This window comes from Tursiops truncatus, chromosome 4 (genome assembly GCF_011762595.2).
Source record: "Tursiops truncatus isolate mTurTru1 chromosome 4, mTurTru1.mat.Y, whole genome shotgun sequence".
Classification (NCBI taxonomy): Eukaryota; Metazoa; Chordata; class Mammalia; order Artiodactyla; family Delphinidae; genus Tursiops; species Tursiops truncatus.
In genome coordinates this window covers 57,990,763-58,009,445 of record NC_047037.1, presented here as the reverse complement: position 1 = coordinate 58,009,445, position 18,683 = coordinate 57,990,763, and the positions used below count along the sequence as shown (strand labels likewise).

The window sequence follows — 18,683 nt, the reverse complement described above, 5'->3', positions numbered from 1 at the left end:
ATGAGTTACGAGTATGAAATGTACAGTGTGGGGAATTTAGTCAATAATAATATAATATCTTTGTATGGTGACATGGTAAGTAGACCTATTGTGGTGATCATTTTGTAAGGTACAGACATATCAAATCACTATGTTGTACACCAGGAGCTAACATAGTGTTGCATATCAATTATACTTCAAAAACAAACAAACAAACAAATTCATAGAAAAAGAGATCAGATTTGAGATTCCTGAGGTGGAGTTGGGGAGATGGGGAATTGGATGAAGGCAGTCAAAAAGGTACAAACTTCCAGTTATAAGATAAATAAGTACTAGGGATATGTTATACAACATGATAAATATAATGAACACTGCTGTACATTATATATGAAAGCTGTTAAGAGAGTAAATCCTAAGAGTTCTCATCACAATGAAAAAAAATTTGTCTTTCTTTTATTTTTTATCTATATGAGATGATGGATGCTCACTAAACTTATTGTGGTAATCATTTCATGATGTACGTAAATCAAATCATTACACTGTATACCTTAAACTTATACAGTGCTGTATGTAAATTATAGCTCAATAAAACTGGAAGAAAGAAAAAATAGGGTTGCAAGTGAAATTATATGAAAAGATACAGCATGCAAAGGGTAACCAAAAGAAAATTGGTATAGCCACACTAAAATTAGAAAATAAAACTTTAAAGCAAGAAATATTACTGGAGATAAAAAATATATTTCATAAGGATAAAAGTTCAATCCAACAGGAAGATATAATAATTCCGAATTTCTATGCATGCTAACATAGCCTCCAAACACATAAAGCAGAAATCAAAAAAACTAAAAGCTGAAATGGAAAAATCTCCAACTACAGTAGAATATTTTAATCTACCTCTTTTAGAATGTGCTAGAACAAACAGACAATAAATAAGATATAGAAGATTTGAACATTATTAGCTAACAAATTAATGATATATGTTGAACAATGGCAGAATACATATCTTTTTCAAATACACATGAAATATTTATTAAAAGTGACCATATTCTGGTCCATAAAGCAAGTCTCAGGAAATTTCAAACAAATCAACAATATAGAATATTTTCTGACCCACTGCAATTAAGCAAGAAGTCAAATTTTAAAGTAACTTTAAGACCTCGTAAGTTTGAAAATGAATAAATCCACTCTATACAACCAATGTATCAAAGAAGACAAAATCTCAATATAAATTAGGAAAATTGGAATTGAATGAAAATAAAAATACTACATATCAAAATTTGTGGAATATAGCTAAAGTGCTGCTTAGAGGGGAATTTATAGTCTTAAATGCATGCATTAGAAAAGAGGAAAGGCTTAAAAGTAATAATTTAAGCAAACATCACAAGAAGTTAGAATATGAAGAGCAAAATAAACTCAAAAGAAAGGAAATACCAAAAATATGAGTAGAAATTAATAAAATCAAAACCAAAAATATAATAATGAAGATAAAGCTAAATTTGGATTCTTTACAAAACTATTTAAATTGATAAATGTCTAACAAGACTGATCAAGAAAAAAGAAAGACGGCATAGCTATCCCAAGAAGACATCATTATGGATAATTCAGATAAGAGAATATTTTAAATAACTTTATGCCATAAAATTTGGAAATTTAGATTAAAGGGGAAAATTCCTAAAAAATACATAACTTACCAAGGAGAAACAGAAAATGTCAACATTTCTATAACTATAAAAGGAATTAAATCTATAATTAAAACCTTCCCAAAAAGAAAACCTCAATTCAGAAGTATTTACTGGTGACTTCTACCAAACATTTTAGGAAGAAATTATATCAATTTTTCACATTCTTCTAGAGAATTTTAAAATATAATAAATAAAGAACACTGCATATATTCGTTTCCTATGGCTGCTGTAACAGATTACCACAAACTGGCCTGAAACAACAGAGATTTATTCTCTCACAGTTCTGGAGGCCAAAATTTTAACATCAGTTTCACTGGATCAAGGTGTCAGCAGGGCCACACTCCCTCTGGAGCTTCTAGGAAAGAATTCCTTCTTTGCCTATTCCAGCTTCTGGAGGCTGTTGATATTCCTTGGCTTGTCCAATCTCTGTCTCCATCTTACACTGCCTTCTCCTCCTCTGTGTGTAATCTCCCTCTGCCTCTCTCTTGTGGGGATAATCTCTTCACAAGATCCTTAACTTTATCATATCTGCAAAGACTCTTTTTCCAAATAAGGTATTAATGGATTCCAGGGACTAGGTCATGAATGTCATTTGGGGGGCCATTCTTCTAGCCTACCACCCACCCCAATTCATTTTATGAGGCCAGCTGAACTTTGACATCAATACCTGAAATGACAGTACAAGAAAGGCAAATTATAGGCCAATATCTTCAGTAAACGTATGTGCAAACCTTAAATAAAATATTAGCAAACCCCATCCAGCAATACATAAAAAGAAGAAATATACCATGATCCAGCTGAGGAATGCAAAACTGTCTTAACTTTAAGAAATCAATTTAATTCTCCACATGAACACTGACCAAAAAAAAAAGGGAGAAAAAAATAGGGAGAAACACAGCTCTTTACATCCTCAACCAGAAAGAGGAGTTGTTAGATGTCATTTTAATCTACAATATTTTCCCTGAACAAACTAAATGAAAGGAGCCATAATGCCTTCACCACTTCCACCTCTCTCAAATAGGACACCTTTTGGTCTGTGGATGCTTGCAGGTATCCCCCCTACCAGCTACCTGTAATTACCCAGAGAGCCATAACAACTTTCCTGGAAGCCCAGAACTGATTTGATGATTGAAGAATACCTTCTTTAGGTAGGGAGCAGGAGAAAGGCAGATTATATCCAGGTAACGTCTAGCACTTTGTTTTATCATGGAGATGGGGCATGTGAAAATATTCTCACTGGTCTCTGACTTTGATAACTTAGAATTGCCAGCTCATTGATATCAAATAAAGTCAATGTATGATCTAGTCCAGAGATGGGTAGTAGACCCAGTTTTAGCAGTCCCTAAAATATTATAGTGCAGTAGTTCTCAACCCAAAGCATATCCCAGCCACCAGGGGACTTTGACAAACTACACAAGCCTTAGCTCCACCCTTGGAGATTTACAGGTATAGGGAGCCACTATTGTGATGGAAATGTATCACATTCTTCAGGTGTATTGTTTGCGTATTATAGTGGGGAAAACAGAGTAGAACCATTGGAATAACGATGTAACAAACACAAAAATAGAAATGTATGAAACATAAATACACTCCTTTTCCCCTGATATTTTTGGACTTTATCACACAAACCAAATTAATGTACATGTATTCATTTTCTATTGTTGTATAATAAATTACCACAAATGTATCGGCTTACAATGACATTTATTTTCTCACTAGGTCAGAAGTCTAGGCACACTGTATCTAAATTCTCTGCTCAGGGTCTTACAAGGCTGAAATCAAGGTGTCAGCTAAGGCTGCCATCTCATCTGAGGGTTGGAGGTGTCTTCCAAGCTCACTGAAATTGTTGGCAGAATTCAGTTCTTGCAGTCATAGCTGTTACTGTTAACAGCTCGTAGAGATTGATCTCAGCTCCTAGAGGCCACCTTCAGGTCCTAGCCATAAGGCCTTTTAAAACATGATAGCTTACTTCCTCAAAGCAAGCAGGAGAATCTCACTCCAGTCTGTTACAACGGTCTTACATAAAGTGAAATTACAGAAGTGAACTATCACATCACCTTTGCCACTTTGATGTAATCAATCAAGGGGGCCATGTTCCCACCATATTCACAGGTCCAGCCCACACCCAAGGGTACAGGATCATACAGGGGATGTACACCAGTGGCTGGGAATCCTGGCTGCTATCTTAGCTTCTGACCTACCACAGTGTGCACTGCAGAAAGGGAAAGAATATAAAAGAATGGGAAAACCTTGGATGGGCAGAGAGTAACTGGAGAAGAGAATCAGAGTGATTGAGGAGTGGTGGCAAGAGGAGAAAGAGCTGGGCAGACAGGCTTGGGGGAGAATCGGGAGAGTTAAGAGTTTTGTCTGGCAATGGACTTTACGTGAGGCAGACAGAAAGATACAATAAGGAAGGAGGACTTCAAGGAAATTCTTCTGACTACTAAGAACTTACTCCCTTTTTTGATATTTTCTTTAGAGACTGCCATAAAATATTTTAATTTCTTTCAGCTAATTATATGTGTAGTTGTTTTTCTTTCTTATTTTTATTTTTTGCTTCACTGTCATTCATTTCAGTGCAAATCTGTGCTCAGAATGAAACTCAATGTGATCCAACAATATTTTGATTACATTGTAAAGATGAGGCTTAGGATTCAAACAGACCTTAAATCAAATCTCCACGCCTTCATTTACTAAGTCCGTTATTTTTATAAACCTCCACCAATTATTAAGCACAATATGCCTATTCTAAATGATGTTGCTTAATTTAGCTTGTGATCAAGATATTGCCTCCAGTTGACTGATTTATCTCCTGTTATCTGGTTAAGTGACAGCTGTGATCACCAGTTTATCCAGATTGACAACAAAATAAATAAATGCAGTGAATTACTTCATTAAATTCCTTAAGTGGTGGTACATATTAAAAAAGAATATCTATAACTATCTAAGGTGTACAATAAATATCAGCTTCTACTATTATAGTTTTGTTTTGTTTTGTTTTCGGTACGCGGGCCTCTCACTGTTGTGGCCTCTCCCGTTGCAGAGCACAGGCTCCGGACGTGCAGGCTCAGCGGCCATGGCTCACGGGCCCAGCCGCTCCGCGGCATGTGGGATCTTCCTGGACCGGGGCACAAACCCGTGTCCCCTGCATCGTCAGGAGGACTCTCAACCACTGCGCCACCAGGAGAGCCCTACTATTATAGTTTTAAAATTTCCTACACCCTGGCAAACCAACTGGCAAAATGTATTATTATTATGTAAATGACATGTAAAACTAGGAAAGTGAAATTGAGACATATCAGGAGGGGAGCTGATATTAAGCTCATGCTTCTCAGCCTAGACTGTAAAGCACCACAGCAGCTGAAGTTTCTGTCTAGCCACTGATGTTTTCTCAGAGATTTGCATGTAATAAGTGTTGAATGAATACAACATTTAATAAATGAAAACAATATTCTGTGTCTAATTACCAGTTCCATTTATGGTGCTCATAGCCTTATTAAGGGGTCCAGGATCAGGATAAAGGTGGATGACCTACCTATCAGAAAATTAAGGGCTTGGAAGAGTTGGGAAATAAATTGTGTTCTTGCTGGAAAATATTATAAGTAATTTATGCATTCATTTAAAAATATCCTTTGAGCACTTTCTGTGTTCAGATACCATAATAGATGTTGTAGGGGTTAAATAAAGTATACAAGATTTAATTTCTACTCTCAAGGATCTTCAGTCCAATAGAGAAAATACTTGTATACCAATAATTTATATACAAGGCTAGATGTGATAAGTGGCACGTATAACACAAAACAAAATTGTATAGGACTTCAGAGAAAGAAGAGATCACCTTAGACCGTGGATTGGCTAACTGTGGTCCATGAGCCAGATTCATTGTGGCCTGTTTTTGAATGGACCATGAGCTAAGGATAGTCTTTACATTTTGATAAAACAAAGAAGAATGTAGAGGCTGCATGTGGCAAAGCCTAAAATTTTACTGTTACTTTACATAAAAAGTTTGTGGACACCTGTTCCAGACAAATGAACAAAGAAGGCTTCATAGAAGTCACATTTGATCTAGGCCTTCAACTGATGGACAGAGCTGGGGTTGGGGAAGGGCACTTGGAATGAAGGGAATTACTTTTACTCAAGCCCAGGGGCAGTGGACTTCAGGACACATCTGAGAATAATGGTGACAGATCCCATTTGGCATGACTAGGAGTTTTATGAAGGGAGAAGTGGAGGAGTCTGGAAGGGTTGTCTGTGGTAGGTGGGCTAAGGAAATGGACTATGCAGTAACTGAGGACATCACAGTTGCCAGAAAGAATTTCATGCAGTTTTTGCAGTGGCCTCCCTTCAAGGATTCTAATGATGAGAATGAAGATGATTTTTCATAGTGGAGCACTATAGTAGTGTAATTTTTATGACAATTAGCCAGAGATGAATCCCATGCTTCACTCCAGCCACCAAAAAACTCATGACAGCAATGCAGATTCTCTTAACTTCAGCCTAGGTCAGACTGAAACTCCCAACCAGCTGCTTAAAGACACCTTGCTTTATTATTTCCCATATCGTCTACCAGCTAGCTCCCTGAAAATGTGATTTAAAATGGGATTTCAGACAGACTTTCTAGTGTAGCTTTGTTTCACATGACACTATGTTATTAATTCATGACACTATATTATTAATAATATTCACCAACAAGTCTCAGACCCACTATTTCACCCTCATTTAGTGGCAATCTCCAGCAATCAAATAATTGCACTTGTCTGTCTAGCCCAGGCACAAGACATACTTACACAGACTGTTCTGTTGGTCAGTTCCATTTGCTGACAGCTCAGCAGGGAGGGATCAATTTATTCAATGCATAAAGCTGCTGCATACAAGTGGAACTCGGGCTAGGGAAGGGGGGAAATGACTGAGAAAGCAGTGGAAAAAGACGTGCAATGTGGAATGAAATGGCAGTTGGTTGGGAAATCTCCATTTGGGAAAAGACACATCTAGTCCACCCCAATTTCCAACTTTCCGCTGAAATCCTGAATGCCTGTTTTCCTCCCTCACAGGTTGAGAAGATAGCAGAGCCTTTATCCAGAAATACATGCCTTCTGGGTGCTGTCACTCTGGTCAGACACATTGCAATTCTCTGATTGGCCCTCCACTCACATGCTCTGGACTTTTATAAGGACAACAGTTCTTGTGATTAGAAAGGAAAGTAGGATGTCAGACTAAAACAGACGCAGCAAGGAAAAAATAAAACAAGTTGAAGAAAAAGGAAAGAAGATTACAGGAGAAATAGTTATAAATTATTTTACAATAGCCACAAGGCAGGGTGGGATCACCTGACTTGGATGCAGATACGGCCGACAGGAGGAAAGGGTGGCTGAACCTCAGCCTTCCCTTCTGACTTTCCAGCATCCCCTCCACTTCCCCACTGCCCTAGGCCCTCATATTCCTACCCAGGCCTGTCCTCCATCCCACTTGCTCTAAATATCTCCTTTCTTCCTTCCATTCTGCACCAGAATTAGAGCATTCCTTTTATTAGCTATAATAGCAAAAGGATCTCTTAAAACACTTCATGAAAGAGTCTGTTGATCATAGCTCAGTATGATAATTTACTAAGAATATTCACTTCCAAACAGGGAAAAATAGGATGAATTCCCATTGGTAGATTGTCAGGTCATGGTAGGATCACTGAAGGTAAGGAAGAAAAGAAGAAGATAAAAAGGGGTGGAATGAAGGAGAAGGGAAGGGAACTAAATAGGTACTGAGCGACATTTAGTTTTACATATAGCATTGTGTGAGCAGCTGCCTACAAGAGATTCTATGGGCTAAGTGGCTGCTAGTCAGGAACGTAGACTCCATTGACCCAGATGTGAGCAAATTCCTTAAGGGTGGTAAGGAAATATAGAGAAAGGCAATTCTATGACCCTCTCATGACCCAAACATTATATACATCTGGAAAGTGGACAATAAAGGTGAGCAATTACTAGACTCTGTCAGGGCTTTAGAAAAGTCAGTCAACCATTTTGAGGCTCAGTTTCCTCACTTATAAAACAAAGCTGTTGAGGGTGAAAGGGTCTCTACATTTCCTTCTCATTCTTAAATTATATAATTCAATGAATTTTGTCTAATTTTTCCCTCTGTAAGTTCATTCCTATAGCAGATAAGCATGCTTTTATTTCTTCCATCTTAAAAAAAAAGCAAAAAAACTCTCCTTATACTGCTTCTCTGTCTGATTTCTCTAATTTCTTATTTCTCTAATTCCCTTTTCAGCAAAATTCCTTGAAAGAGATGTCTTATAATCCATATCTCCACTCTTTCTCTTCCCATCCTCTCATGAATCCACTCCAATCAGACTTTTGTCCCAATTGTGTTGCAGAAACTTTTCTCATAAGTATCACCAAAGATCTCTAGTAGCCAATGCTCAGTTGTTCTTTTATTTTACTATTAGCAGTATTTTATACAATTCCTCCATTGAACACTTTCTTCATTTGGCTTCCAGGACACCACAGTCACCTAGTTTCTGGCAATGCTTTTTCAATCTAATTTTCTGGCTTTTCATCATCTCCCCAAATTCCAAATATGAACGGTACAAAAGCACAGCCCTTATACCTCTTCTTCTCTCTCCACTCATACAATGGATGATTTCATCTGTTCCATGGCCCTGAAGACTATCTATGGGCTGATGATTCTCAGACCTCTGTCCTGACACCAGACTTGAATATCCAAATGCCTATTTGAAACTCCTTAGATATCTAGTTGCTATTTCAAACTCAACACAACAAAAGCTCCCACCACCAGCTTGCTCTTCCTGAAGTCTCTCCAGTCCCATTAAGTGGCAACTCCAGACTTCCAGCTACTTAAGCCTACTGCTTGGGAGTCACTCTTGAATCATTTCTCTCTCACACACATACTATATCTCATCCATCAACAAATTCTCTCAGCTCTTCCTTCAAAATATAAGCAGGAATCCAGATACTTCTTTCCACTTCCACAGCTACCATCATCTCCTACTTGATTGCAGTAGCCTCTTATAACAGTCACCATCCACGTTGGAAACAGATGGCATCCCCCAATAGAGTAACTGAAGAAATTTTAATTAAGGACCCTTTATGAAGGTGTGGACAGGACTAAGGGAAATTAGCAAATGATGGTCAAGTGTCCTGTGTCTAGCATGGCTTTGGAGGCCAATGGAGTCATTACTATCCTTAGACATACATAAAAAAAAAAAAGGAGTGGGAGTAATTACCTGAAGATACACAACAGGAACTGCATTCTTCAGTGGAAAAACTCAGCCAGCCTTTGGCAACCATCAGAAAGGAAAATGGAGAAATGAAGACCATGAACTCACTGTCCTCCTGCCTTCCGATCTTCTGATCACAGGCATAACTGAACCCCAAGCCAGAAGACAAGGGGGGCCCATTGATGCAGTCCATTAAGGTCATCCTCCTAGCCTCCTGTGCTCCTCTGGGACACAGAGCAGAATGGAAAACAGTAGAGAAGGGATCTGGAGGGGAAAACAAATGTATTTGGCAAAATATCCTCATCTGCAAAACAAATAAATATTACTGTCGTGGAGTGAAGTGAAATAATCAATATAAAGCATTTAGCACAGTGCCTGGCACATAGTTTTTAGGGGAAAAAAAACAACTTTTATATGCCTGGCATCATATTTCCAAAGGTGGATTTTTATGGAGTGATGTTTTCCAAACTTCAGATCATGACCAATTAGTGGGCTGTGAACTTAATGGGTTTCACAGCATTTTTTTTAAGAAGTAGAAAAGACCAGCACGCATCTCATGAAGCAAGTGCAAGTATTGTCTCAAAAACATTAATTTCCTTTAAATTCACATTAAATTCAATGCGTGTGTGTGTGTGTGTGTGTGTGCGCGCGTGTGTACGTGCGCACACGCATTTAACTGTGTATTTGTTTCCTAGGGTCAGAAGGTAAAATATATTGGGTTGGCCAAAAAGTTCCTTCAGTTTTTAAGTAAAAATAAAAGACACATTTTTCATTTTCACCAAGAACTTTATGGAACAACGTATTCACCCTTTTGTTCCACTACTTCTGCCATTTTTCAGGCAACTTCATAATTTCATCTTCCCAAAACTTTTTATCTTTTTGAGCAAAGGACTGTTCCAGGTGCCTTTTACAGTCTTTCAGGGAATTGAAATTTTTTCCATTAGGAGACTTTTGTAAAGACCGAAATAAATGGAAATCCGAAGGTGCAATGTCTGGTGAATACGGTGGATGAATCAGAACTTCCCAGCCAAGCTGTAACAGTTTTTGCCTGGTCATCAAAGAAACATGTGGTTTTGAGTTATCCTGATGGAAGATTATGCGTTTTCTGTTGACTAATTCTGGACGCTTTTCATCGAGTGTTGCTTTCCGTTGGTCTAATTGGAGCAGTGCTTGTTGGAATTAATCATTTGGTTTTCCAGAAGGAGCTCATAATAGAGGACTCCCTTCCAATCCCACCATATACACAACATCACCTTCTTTGGTTGAAGACTGGCCTTTGGTGTGGTTGGTGGTGGTTCATTTAGCTTGCCCCACAATCTCTTCTGTTCCACACTATTGTACAGTATCCACTTTTCATCACCCATCACAATTTGTTTTAAAAACGGAACATTTTCTTTACGTTTAAGTAGAGAATCGCATGTGGAAATACAGTCAAGAAGGTCTCGCCCCTCCACCCTGGCTTAACTTATGTGGAACCCAAACATCAAAGCAATTAACATAACCAAGCTGGTGTAAAAGATTTTCAACTCTTGATTTGGATATTTTGAGTATGTTGGCTATCTCCCCCATGGTATAACATTGATTGCTCTCAATTAATGTTTCGATTTGATCGCTATCAACTTCAGCTGGTCTACCCGAATGTGGAGCATTGTCCAGCGAGAAATCTCCAGCACAAAATGTCGCAAACCACTTTTGACACATTCGATCAGTCATAGCACCTTCTCCATACACTGCACAAATCCTTCGTGTTTCAGTTGTTTTTACCTTTCTTGAAATAATAAAGCATAATATGCCAAAAATGTTGCTTTTTTCTTCCATCTTCAATATTAAAATGGCTACAGAAAAATTCACCGATTTTGGGCTTCCCTGGTGGCGCAGTGGTTGAGAGTCTACCTGCCGATGCAGGGGACACGGGTTCGTGCCCCAGTCCGGGAGGATCCCACATGCCACGGAGCGGCTGGGCCCATGGGCCATGGCCGCTGAGCCTGCGGGTCTGGAGCCTGTGCTCGGCAACGGGAGAGGCCACAACAGTGAGAGGCCCGCATACCGCAAAAAAAAAAAAAAAAAAAAAAAATTCACCAATTTTGATAAGTTTTTTTTTACAATGCATACTGATATGACAGCTGTCACAATACAATCTAAAAAAAATTGTTTCAAATGAAGCTAAAGACAACTAAGCAGGGCCTCCCTGGTGGAGCAGTGGTTAAGAATCCGTCTGCCAAAGCAGGGGACACGGGTTCGAGCCCTGGTCCAGGAAGATCCCACATGCCACGGAGCAACTAAGCCTGTGCACTACAACTATTGAGCCTGTGCTCTAGAGCCTGCAAGCCACAACTGCTAAGCCTGCATGCCACAACTACTGAAGCCTGAGCACCTAGAGCCCATGCTCCACAACAAGAGAAGCCACGGCAAGGAGAAGCCCACACACCGCAATGAGGAGTAGCCCCACTCGCCACAACTAGTGAAAGCCCAAGCGCAGCAACAAAACCCAATGTAGCCAAAAATAAATATATAAATAAATAAATTTTTTTTAAAAAGAAAGACAACGAAGCACTACTAGAGCCATTTTACAGGAAAAAAATGAACGAACCTTTTGGCCAACCCAATATTTCTTACTAAGAATTATGGTCAGAAAATGTTTGAAAGCCACAATTCAAGAGTACTTCTAGCTACTTCCTCTCATCTCTCACTTATTCCTCCCCAAGAAGTGATTTGCCTGGTTGACAAATGTGGGAGGAGAAATTGAGCATACGTGCTTGAGTCTTTTCTCATTCTCTTGTCCCTGCTAGTCTCCTCTTCTGTCTTCTCTTATTCTCTATGGTAGATGAAATAATAGCCCCCAAAGATACTGAGTCCTAAAACCTGGAACCCATGAATATTACCTTATATGACAAAGTCTTTGCAGCTATGATTAAGTTAAGGATCTTGAAATGGGGATATTATCCTGGATTATAGGGGTGGGCCCTAAATGCAATTATATGTATCCTTTAAGAGGGAGGCAGTGGAGATTCTACACACAGAGGAGAAAGGCAACGTGAAAACAGAGTAGAAAGGGATTTCAAGACACTGGCCCTCCTTGAATATTGAAGTTATGCTGTCACAAGTCAAGGTATGCTAGCAGACACCATAAGCTAGAAGAAATAAGGAGTGATTACTTATCCATTGATCAGTCAGTAGACATTTTTTTTTAAGATTTTAATTTTTTACTTATTTTTGGCTGCATTGGGTCTTCGTTGCTGCGCGCGGGCTTTTTTTAGTTGTGGCGAGTGGGGGCTACACTTCGTTGGGGTGCACGGGCTTTTTCTTGCAGTGGCTTCTCCTTGCAGTGGTTTCTCTTGTGGAGCACAGGCTCTAGGTGTGCGGGCTTCAGTAGTTGTGATGCACGGGCTTAGTTGCTCTGAGGCATGTGGGACCTTCCCAGACCAGGGATCAAACCCGTGTCCCCTGCATTGGCAGGTGGATTCTTATCCACTGTGCCACCAGGGAAGTCCCAGTTAATAGATATTTTTAAAAATTGCTTTTAAGGGTTCTTTCCATGCCCTTAGTTGGTAGGGAAGGGATTACTAGCCTTGCCACCATGAGTGAAGTGTCATGAGAATTGGGAAGGCCTTTGCACACCAATATGCACTCTGACTTCCCTCATAATAATAACAGCTACACTGAGTGATAATTATGTATAGAACACACAATGTACATCTCTATCCTTACAAAAATTTAGCAAGGTAGCCAGCATTACCCTTCTTTTACAAATGAGAAAACTCAGAGTCAGGAATAGTTATTCCTTTTGGACAAGTTTGTCCAAACTCACACAACTAGTAAGTGACAGAGACAGGTTGTGCATTTAGCTTGATTTGCTTCCAAAAACAGAGCCATCTCCACTTCAAGTGTCTCCCTGTGTTGTCCACCACTGCTTTCCTGAGGCTAGGTTTGTGTTCCTCAAGCAAGCTGCATATCATAGTTTGTATATATCAAAACTATACATACGGGAAGTTTTGAACGTAGCAGTCTAGTTTTTTCTGGCCATTTTGGTCCCAAGGTCTTATGTCCCACTTGATTATTTATTTTGTAGTTGTTGGGTTAAAAACTAGATAAAAGGGGGCAAAAGAGGAAGATGTACACTTAACACTAGGGTCTTAGTGCTGGATCGTTTGTTGACAATAAATTTCATTACAAAAATCTCATGGCTATCTTGGAGATCCAAACGCAGAATCTTTTTTTACATGAGGAAAAGAAAGCCAACAAATTCACATATTTGTCTAATAACCAACGACCTCATCAAAGCAGAATATCACTGCAATGTAAACAGACTCCTAATACTTTGTAAGTTCGAAGTGGGAATTAACTCCAAATTTATTTTGATCATCCAAGCATCACATTGTAAAATTTCCATTACTGTCTCCATTATTTTTCTCTTCTCCTTTTATGTAGGGATATATGAAACTGATACTCTGTAAAGGCAAAACCAAACCCTACTTTTTACTTTGAGAAGGGGAGAAATTTTAAATAGCATTTTTCAGTTGTGGTGATTTTGAGATCCCATGATCAGAGTATTAACTGTCCTTTAAGTAGTAATTCCATTCCACAAAACCAAACCCCAAACATTCACACAAGTTCCTGTCAAGTCACATATTTAAACAAATTATTCTAAATAAATGAATGCTACAGAACCCCCGAAACAATGTGGTTTGCTCCTTTGATTTTCTGGAACATCTTTTTGCTATACTGTGCCGCTACATACTTATTTGGCTTCATGGTGGACTTGTTACGGCATGTTTAAGAATATTCATTACTCTTGGCAGTTATAAACAAAATAAATGCCAAATGGAGATGCTAAGATGAAGACAAAAAAAAAAAAAAAAACGTTCAGAGTGTAGCTACACAGTATTTGCTCATGCCCTTCGATATCAATACCGTTCTCCGAAAGAATTTCCAAATACTCTAGGCCCAGGCGCAAAGGATAAAACAAGAAGCCCCACCTTTGAGCCCAGTACGGAGGTGATCCGCCCACCCACCAACCAATCCGAAGTCGCGTTCTCCACCTGCCCACGGCTTGAGCGACCTTTTCATTCCCGTCCGCTGTCCCCTTTTACGACAGTTTTCCGGCCTAGTTTACGGCCGCCACTGCCGTATTTCCTGGGGCGCCCGTGTCTGGGCGGTTTGCACATGCTGGTGGTGACCGCGTCGCTTTGTGGTAGAGGCGTAGAGCTGGTGGGGTGGGATGTACCGCGCTCCCGGTGGAAGCAGAGGAGCCGAGCGGGAACCATGGTGAGTTCCGCCTTCCGGCCTCTTGGGCGATCTCAGGCCCAGGCCTTAACCTCTGCTCAAGGTCTGGGAGGAGAGGAGCCGCAGTTGTCTCCCTAATGCGACTCAGAGCTGGGGGTGTAGCGCCCCGGCGAGTCACCCTCTGGGACACAGAGCTGTTGCCTCACCCCTCTCGGGCCTTTGTGCCTGCCGTCCATGGGGCTCGGAGGTTAGTGGAAACGCATTTGATTATACCTGCTGGTCCCCTAACACATCCTCGCAGCCCTTTCTCTACATCGCTCTGTCTTTCCCCTTTTCTCTTGCTGACACACCTCTTCTCGATTCCTGAACATATTTGGCCGAAGGTGCTATGAGAAGCTAGTCTCTTAGTTAAGCCTACGTTTAACGGTGAATCAGAATTTACAGGAATCCTCTGTAAACAGTTCTCCCTTCTCTGGCAGAAACTTTATTTCCGTTGCTCTTGATTGAATTTTAATGTGACTTCACTTGCCCGGAGGTGAAAGAAGTTTTCAAGGGGAGGGGAATTATCTTTTTCACTGTTGTATAAGTAAATAAGCAAATCGACTTGCTTTTTTTTTCCTTAGTGAAAAATCCCATACCTTTTAAATGCATTGGATATAAAATTTGCAGGATCATTGGGCAGAAAATTTTCATCCTAAAAGTTATTTCTCCCGTTGAAATAAAACTTGTAATAAGTTGGAATGGGAGAATGGGCATGATAGGGAAGGGTGAGAATGGGAGAAATGAATATTTACTCTGCTTCCCTTTACCAGGCCAGTACAGTGGTAGCAGTTGGACTGACCATTGCTGCTGCAGGATTTGCAGGTTTGTTTATGGTTTGGGGGTAGAACTGAAGTAGAGGAGGTTGCGGACTTTTTATTTTATTGCTTTTGTTTTTAGGCCGTTACGCTTTGCAAGCCATGAAGCATATGGAGCCTCAAGTAAAACAAGTTTTTCAAAGTCTACCAAAATCTGTAAGGCTTCTTATTCACCATTTTTGCTAATTCTTTACTGTCTGTGTATGAAGCCTAGAGCCAGACATCCATGAAGTTCTAAGTGATTGCTTTGGACCCCTTCTCTTGCTTCCCGCAAAGAAGGTTTAGAAGTTCTGAGCTTTGTAATGGTGCTACCCTAAAGAATCAAATGTTATGTGTGACAGATTTGGGGAAGAGGTGTTAACAGTTTTAGTATCATGAAAGTTAATATCACTTTAGTGTTCATACACCATTACCTTCAGCATCATTTGCTCTGCATCACAAACACAGAGGGATCTAGGGGTCTGAAGTGATCCATTTTTACTGTGTGGCTCTGGCAATCCCTAACAGAGATTACTTGGGTAACACTTCAGTTAATTGGGCTCTAGAGTATGACTGAATGTGATCATACATTCTGTGGTCAAAATTCAGAATGAATATGATTTTGACAACCTGTAGAGTATTGCTTTTTATTGTTATGATTGAATGTGACAGAGTAGTAATGGTAGGTTTTACCAGTATAATTTCTGACATACCAAGGTCAGTGGATCTAATAGCCTGATTTTCTCAATATATATCTTAAAGTCTTGTTTTAGTAGTTGCCTTGAACCTCAAAATGTCCTTGAACCACTCGTCTCAAAAGATCTCTGAATCCTCTAAAGCACTTGTTCTAAAACATGTAGTCATATTCTGAGATCAAATTTTTATCTAGAACATGGCTAGCTTGGAATACTCTTCCCTTCACTCCCAGAAGAACTGGCTTTAAGGCACTGTTATTTTGTCTTGTATCTTCAAGACAGTTTAGATGGTCCGGGGGTTGGGGGGGGGGGAATGGATGTTTAATGATCAATAAAATATTTGTTGCTGTTTATAGAGTTAAAATACCATAGGGGGCTTCCCTGGTGGCGCAGTGGTTGAGAGTCCGCCTGCCGATGCAGGGGACGCGGGTTCGTGCCCTGGTCCGGGAAGATCCCACATGCCGCGGAGCGGCTGGGCCCGTGAGCCATGGCCGCTGAGCCTGCGCGTCCGGAGCCTGTGCTCCACAACGGGAGAGGCCACAGCAGTGAGAGGCCCACGTACAGGGAAAAAAAAAAATACCATAGGAATTGCACTTAGTTTTCTGAAGTGTCTTAGTTTTTCCGCTGTTTCTATGAACATTTATAGACATTTTTTAGCAGCTTTCAGTTTATTTTGATAATCTTTTCTTACAAATGTATTTCCACTTTCAGGCCTTCAGTGGTGGCTATTACAGAGGTGGGTTTGAACCCAAAATGACAAAACGGGAAGCAGCATTAATACTAGGTGTAAGGTAAAATAATTTCTCACATTTTTAGTATTTTTCTTCCAAATTTAGAGCTATAAGCAAGTGTAAGAAAGACCTTATCTCTTTTATTAGGAGAGTTATTCTACTGTGTACATTTTTTTTTAATTTTTATTATTTTTTTGGCTGCACTGTGTGGCATGCGGGATATTAGGTCCCTGACCAGGGATCTAATCCACACCCCCTGCAGTAGAAGCATGGAGTTTTAACCACTGGACTGCCAGGGACGTTCCATCTATTACATTTTTAAGATCTAAACATTCCCTACAAAAGTCCAATGAGAAGGTCTAATGACACATGAGTACTTTTTAACTCATTGAAGGTAGATTTTTCAACAGATAATCACAGTGCTCAATATTGTTCTCTATAACGGAGTAACAGATTTTTTTGTGATGAAATTCTGCCTTCATTTCCAAATACTTAAACATACTTTTCGATAAAAGGATTGTTGTAATGGTTAAAAGTTCAACTAAATTTTTAAGAATGCCTTATTTTTCTAAGGAGCTCTGTTTAGTTCTGTGATTCAGAATATTAATCTTCCTAGTGTGTTAGAGGTTCCCAAATAGCTTTTCATACTGTTGTGTTGACTTACTCCAGTTTCAGTTTTTTTTCAGTTTCACAATTTTTAATCGACCTTTATATAGTTTTTTAATGTGACCCAGATCTACTCTGAAGTATACCTTTTCCTTTTTAAATTAGCCCTACTGCCAATAAGGGAAAAATAAGAGATGCTCATCGACGAATTATGCTTTTAAATCACCCAGACAAGGGTAAGTATCATTAAACTATTGTTAACACATTTTGTTGGAGTAACTGTTATTAGTGGGATAATTTTGTATCTAATTCTTGGCTATTATAAGGGAAATGCCTAGATCTGTTTGTGAGCACTGTCTCCCAGGCTGGATCCATTTGTTTAGGTATCTTAAAAGAGTAAGTTCTGAGTGAAAAATTTATAGACTAATGAGCAGATCTAGTAACTACTATAATTTGGAAGTAGTGATAAGCATTAACTGTGTTTTGAGATCTGCAGTTGTGATGTGACTTACAGTAGTGAGTCTCAAATACTGCTACTACTACTGTTCGGGGTGGGGGGTGTCTACATTCTTACCTAAGGAAAATGTTGAATTTCAGTTAATGAAACTAATAAAACTTTTAACTTTTTTCCTATACATTTAGACCTTTTAACTAGTGGTTACCTAGTTAGAAACCTATAGGATGTATTAGTTTCTGATACACTTCTAAGCAGCCTAGGCTGAGTTGAAAGATCAAATGGAATACCAAAATGTAGACCACAAAATCCACATTCCAGTGTTTAAGTCCTTTTACTTTACAGGAGAAGCCTCTCTTTAAGAAAGAGTGTTTTGAGTTTAAACAGGGTTGTAATTGTTTGGTATCTGACTGCATAACCTTTTACAAAACTTAGCTTATACTAACTGGAAGGCTCTTGATTCTGTAGGTCTAGGGTGGAGCCCATAAATTTGCATCCTAACTAAGCTTTTTACTGATTGCTGGTGCTTGCTGGTCTGAGGGCCACACTTTTTTGAGAATCACTCAAATCACTGCTGCAGTTCAGTAGGAAAGGAGATGTAGGTGACATCGTGAAGGGACTGTTGGTAACAGGAAAAGGATATAAAGCAAAGTGGGGTCTTCCCAACTAAGCTCAGCACCTCTGAAAATTTCATGGTTTTAAAATAACACAGTACAATAAATTGGTGTTTATGACTTGTGATCATCATGAAAAGGTAACTTACACTATTTCAAAGTCACATAAGTATGAGAATTTTTTAAAATTTTATTTCTATCAGTTTAAGCTTTTTCAGAAGGTGCCATTTTTTGTGGAAATCTCCCTCCCATTGGTCAAATATATTAACCATGTTTTTGGTCATCCAGTTCCAGTGTCATAGTTATTTTAAAAAGTCAAAATTTCATTTCTGCTCATTTCACCTCTTAGATAAGCATAGGAATTCTTGAAGCAAGAGAATAGCTTTTCACCAAGCAGAAATTGGAGAGTCCATATTATAACTATTCCTTTTTTTTCTTCCTGTAGGAGGATCTCCTTATATAGCAGCCAAAATCAATGAAGCTAAAGATTTACTAGAAGGTCAAGCTAAAAAATGAAGTAAATGTATGATGAATTTTAAGTTCCTATTCATTTATGTATATGAGTACCAGCTTTTTATAATAAAATGCCTCAAAGCTACACATTTTAAAAATTAACATAAGCTAAATGAAAG

General features: G+C 39.1%; 1 protein-coding gene across 2 annotated transcripts; it reads left to right on the top strand.

Annotated features, from left to right (window-relative positions):
* The first annotated feature begins 14,003 nt into the window (after nt 1-14,003).
* On the top strand, nt 14,004-18,649 carry DNAJC19 (DnaJ heat shock protein family (Hsp40) member C19). 2 transcript variants are annotated; one of them, XM_004327942.4, is made up of 6 exons: nt 14,004-14,157; nt 14,928-14,979; nt 15,055-15,128; nt 16,358-16,437; nt 17,149-17,219; nt 18,497-18,649. In XM_004327942.4, exons 1-6 carry the CDS (start codon nt 14,056-14,058, stop codon nt 18,565-18,567), a joined length of 450 nt encoding a protein of 149 aa, XP_004327990.1. In that variant the 5' UTR covers nt 14,004-14,055; the 3' UTR covers nt 18,568-18,649. The 2 variants fall into 2 exon arrangements, with proteins under 2 accessions (XP_004327990.1, XP_019801874.1); XM_019946315.2 differs by lacking the exon at nt 14,004-14,157 and adding an exon at nt 14,164-14,362.
* Nucleotides 18,650-18,683: the final 34 nt, after the last annotated feature.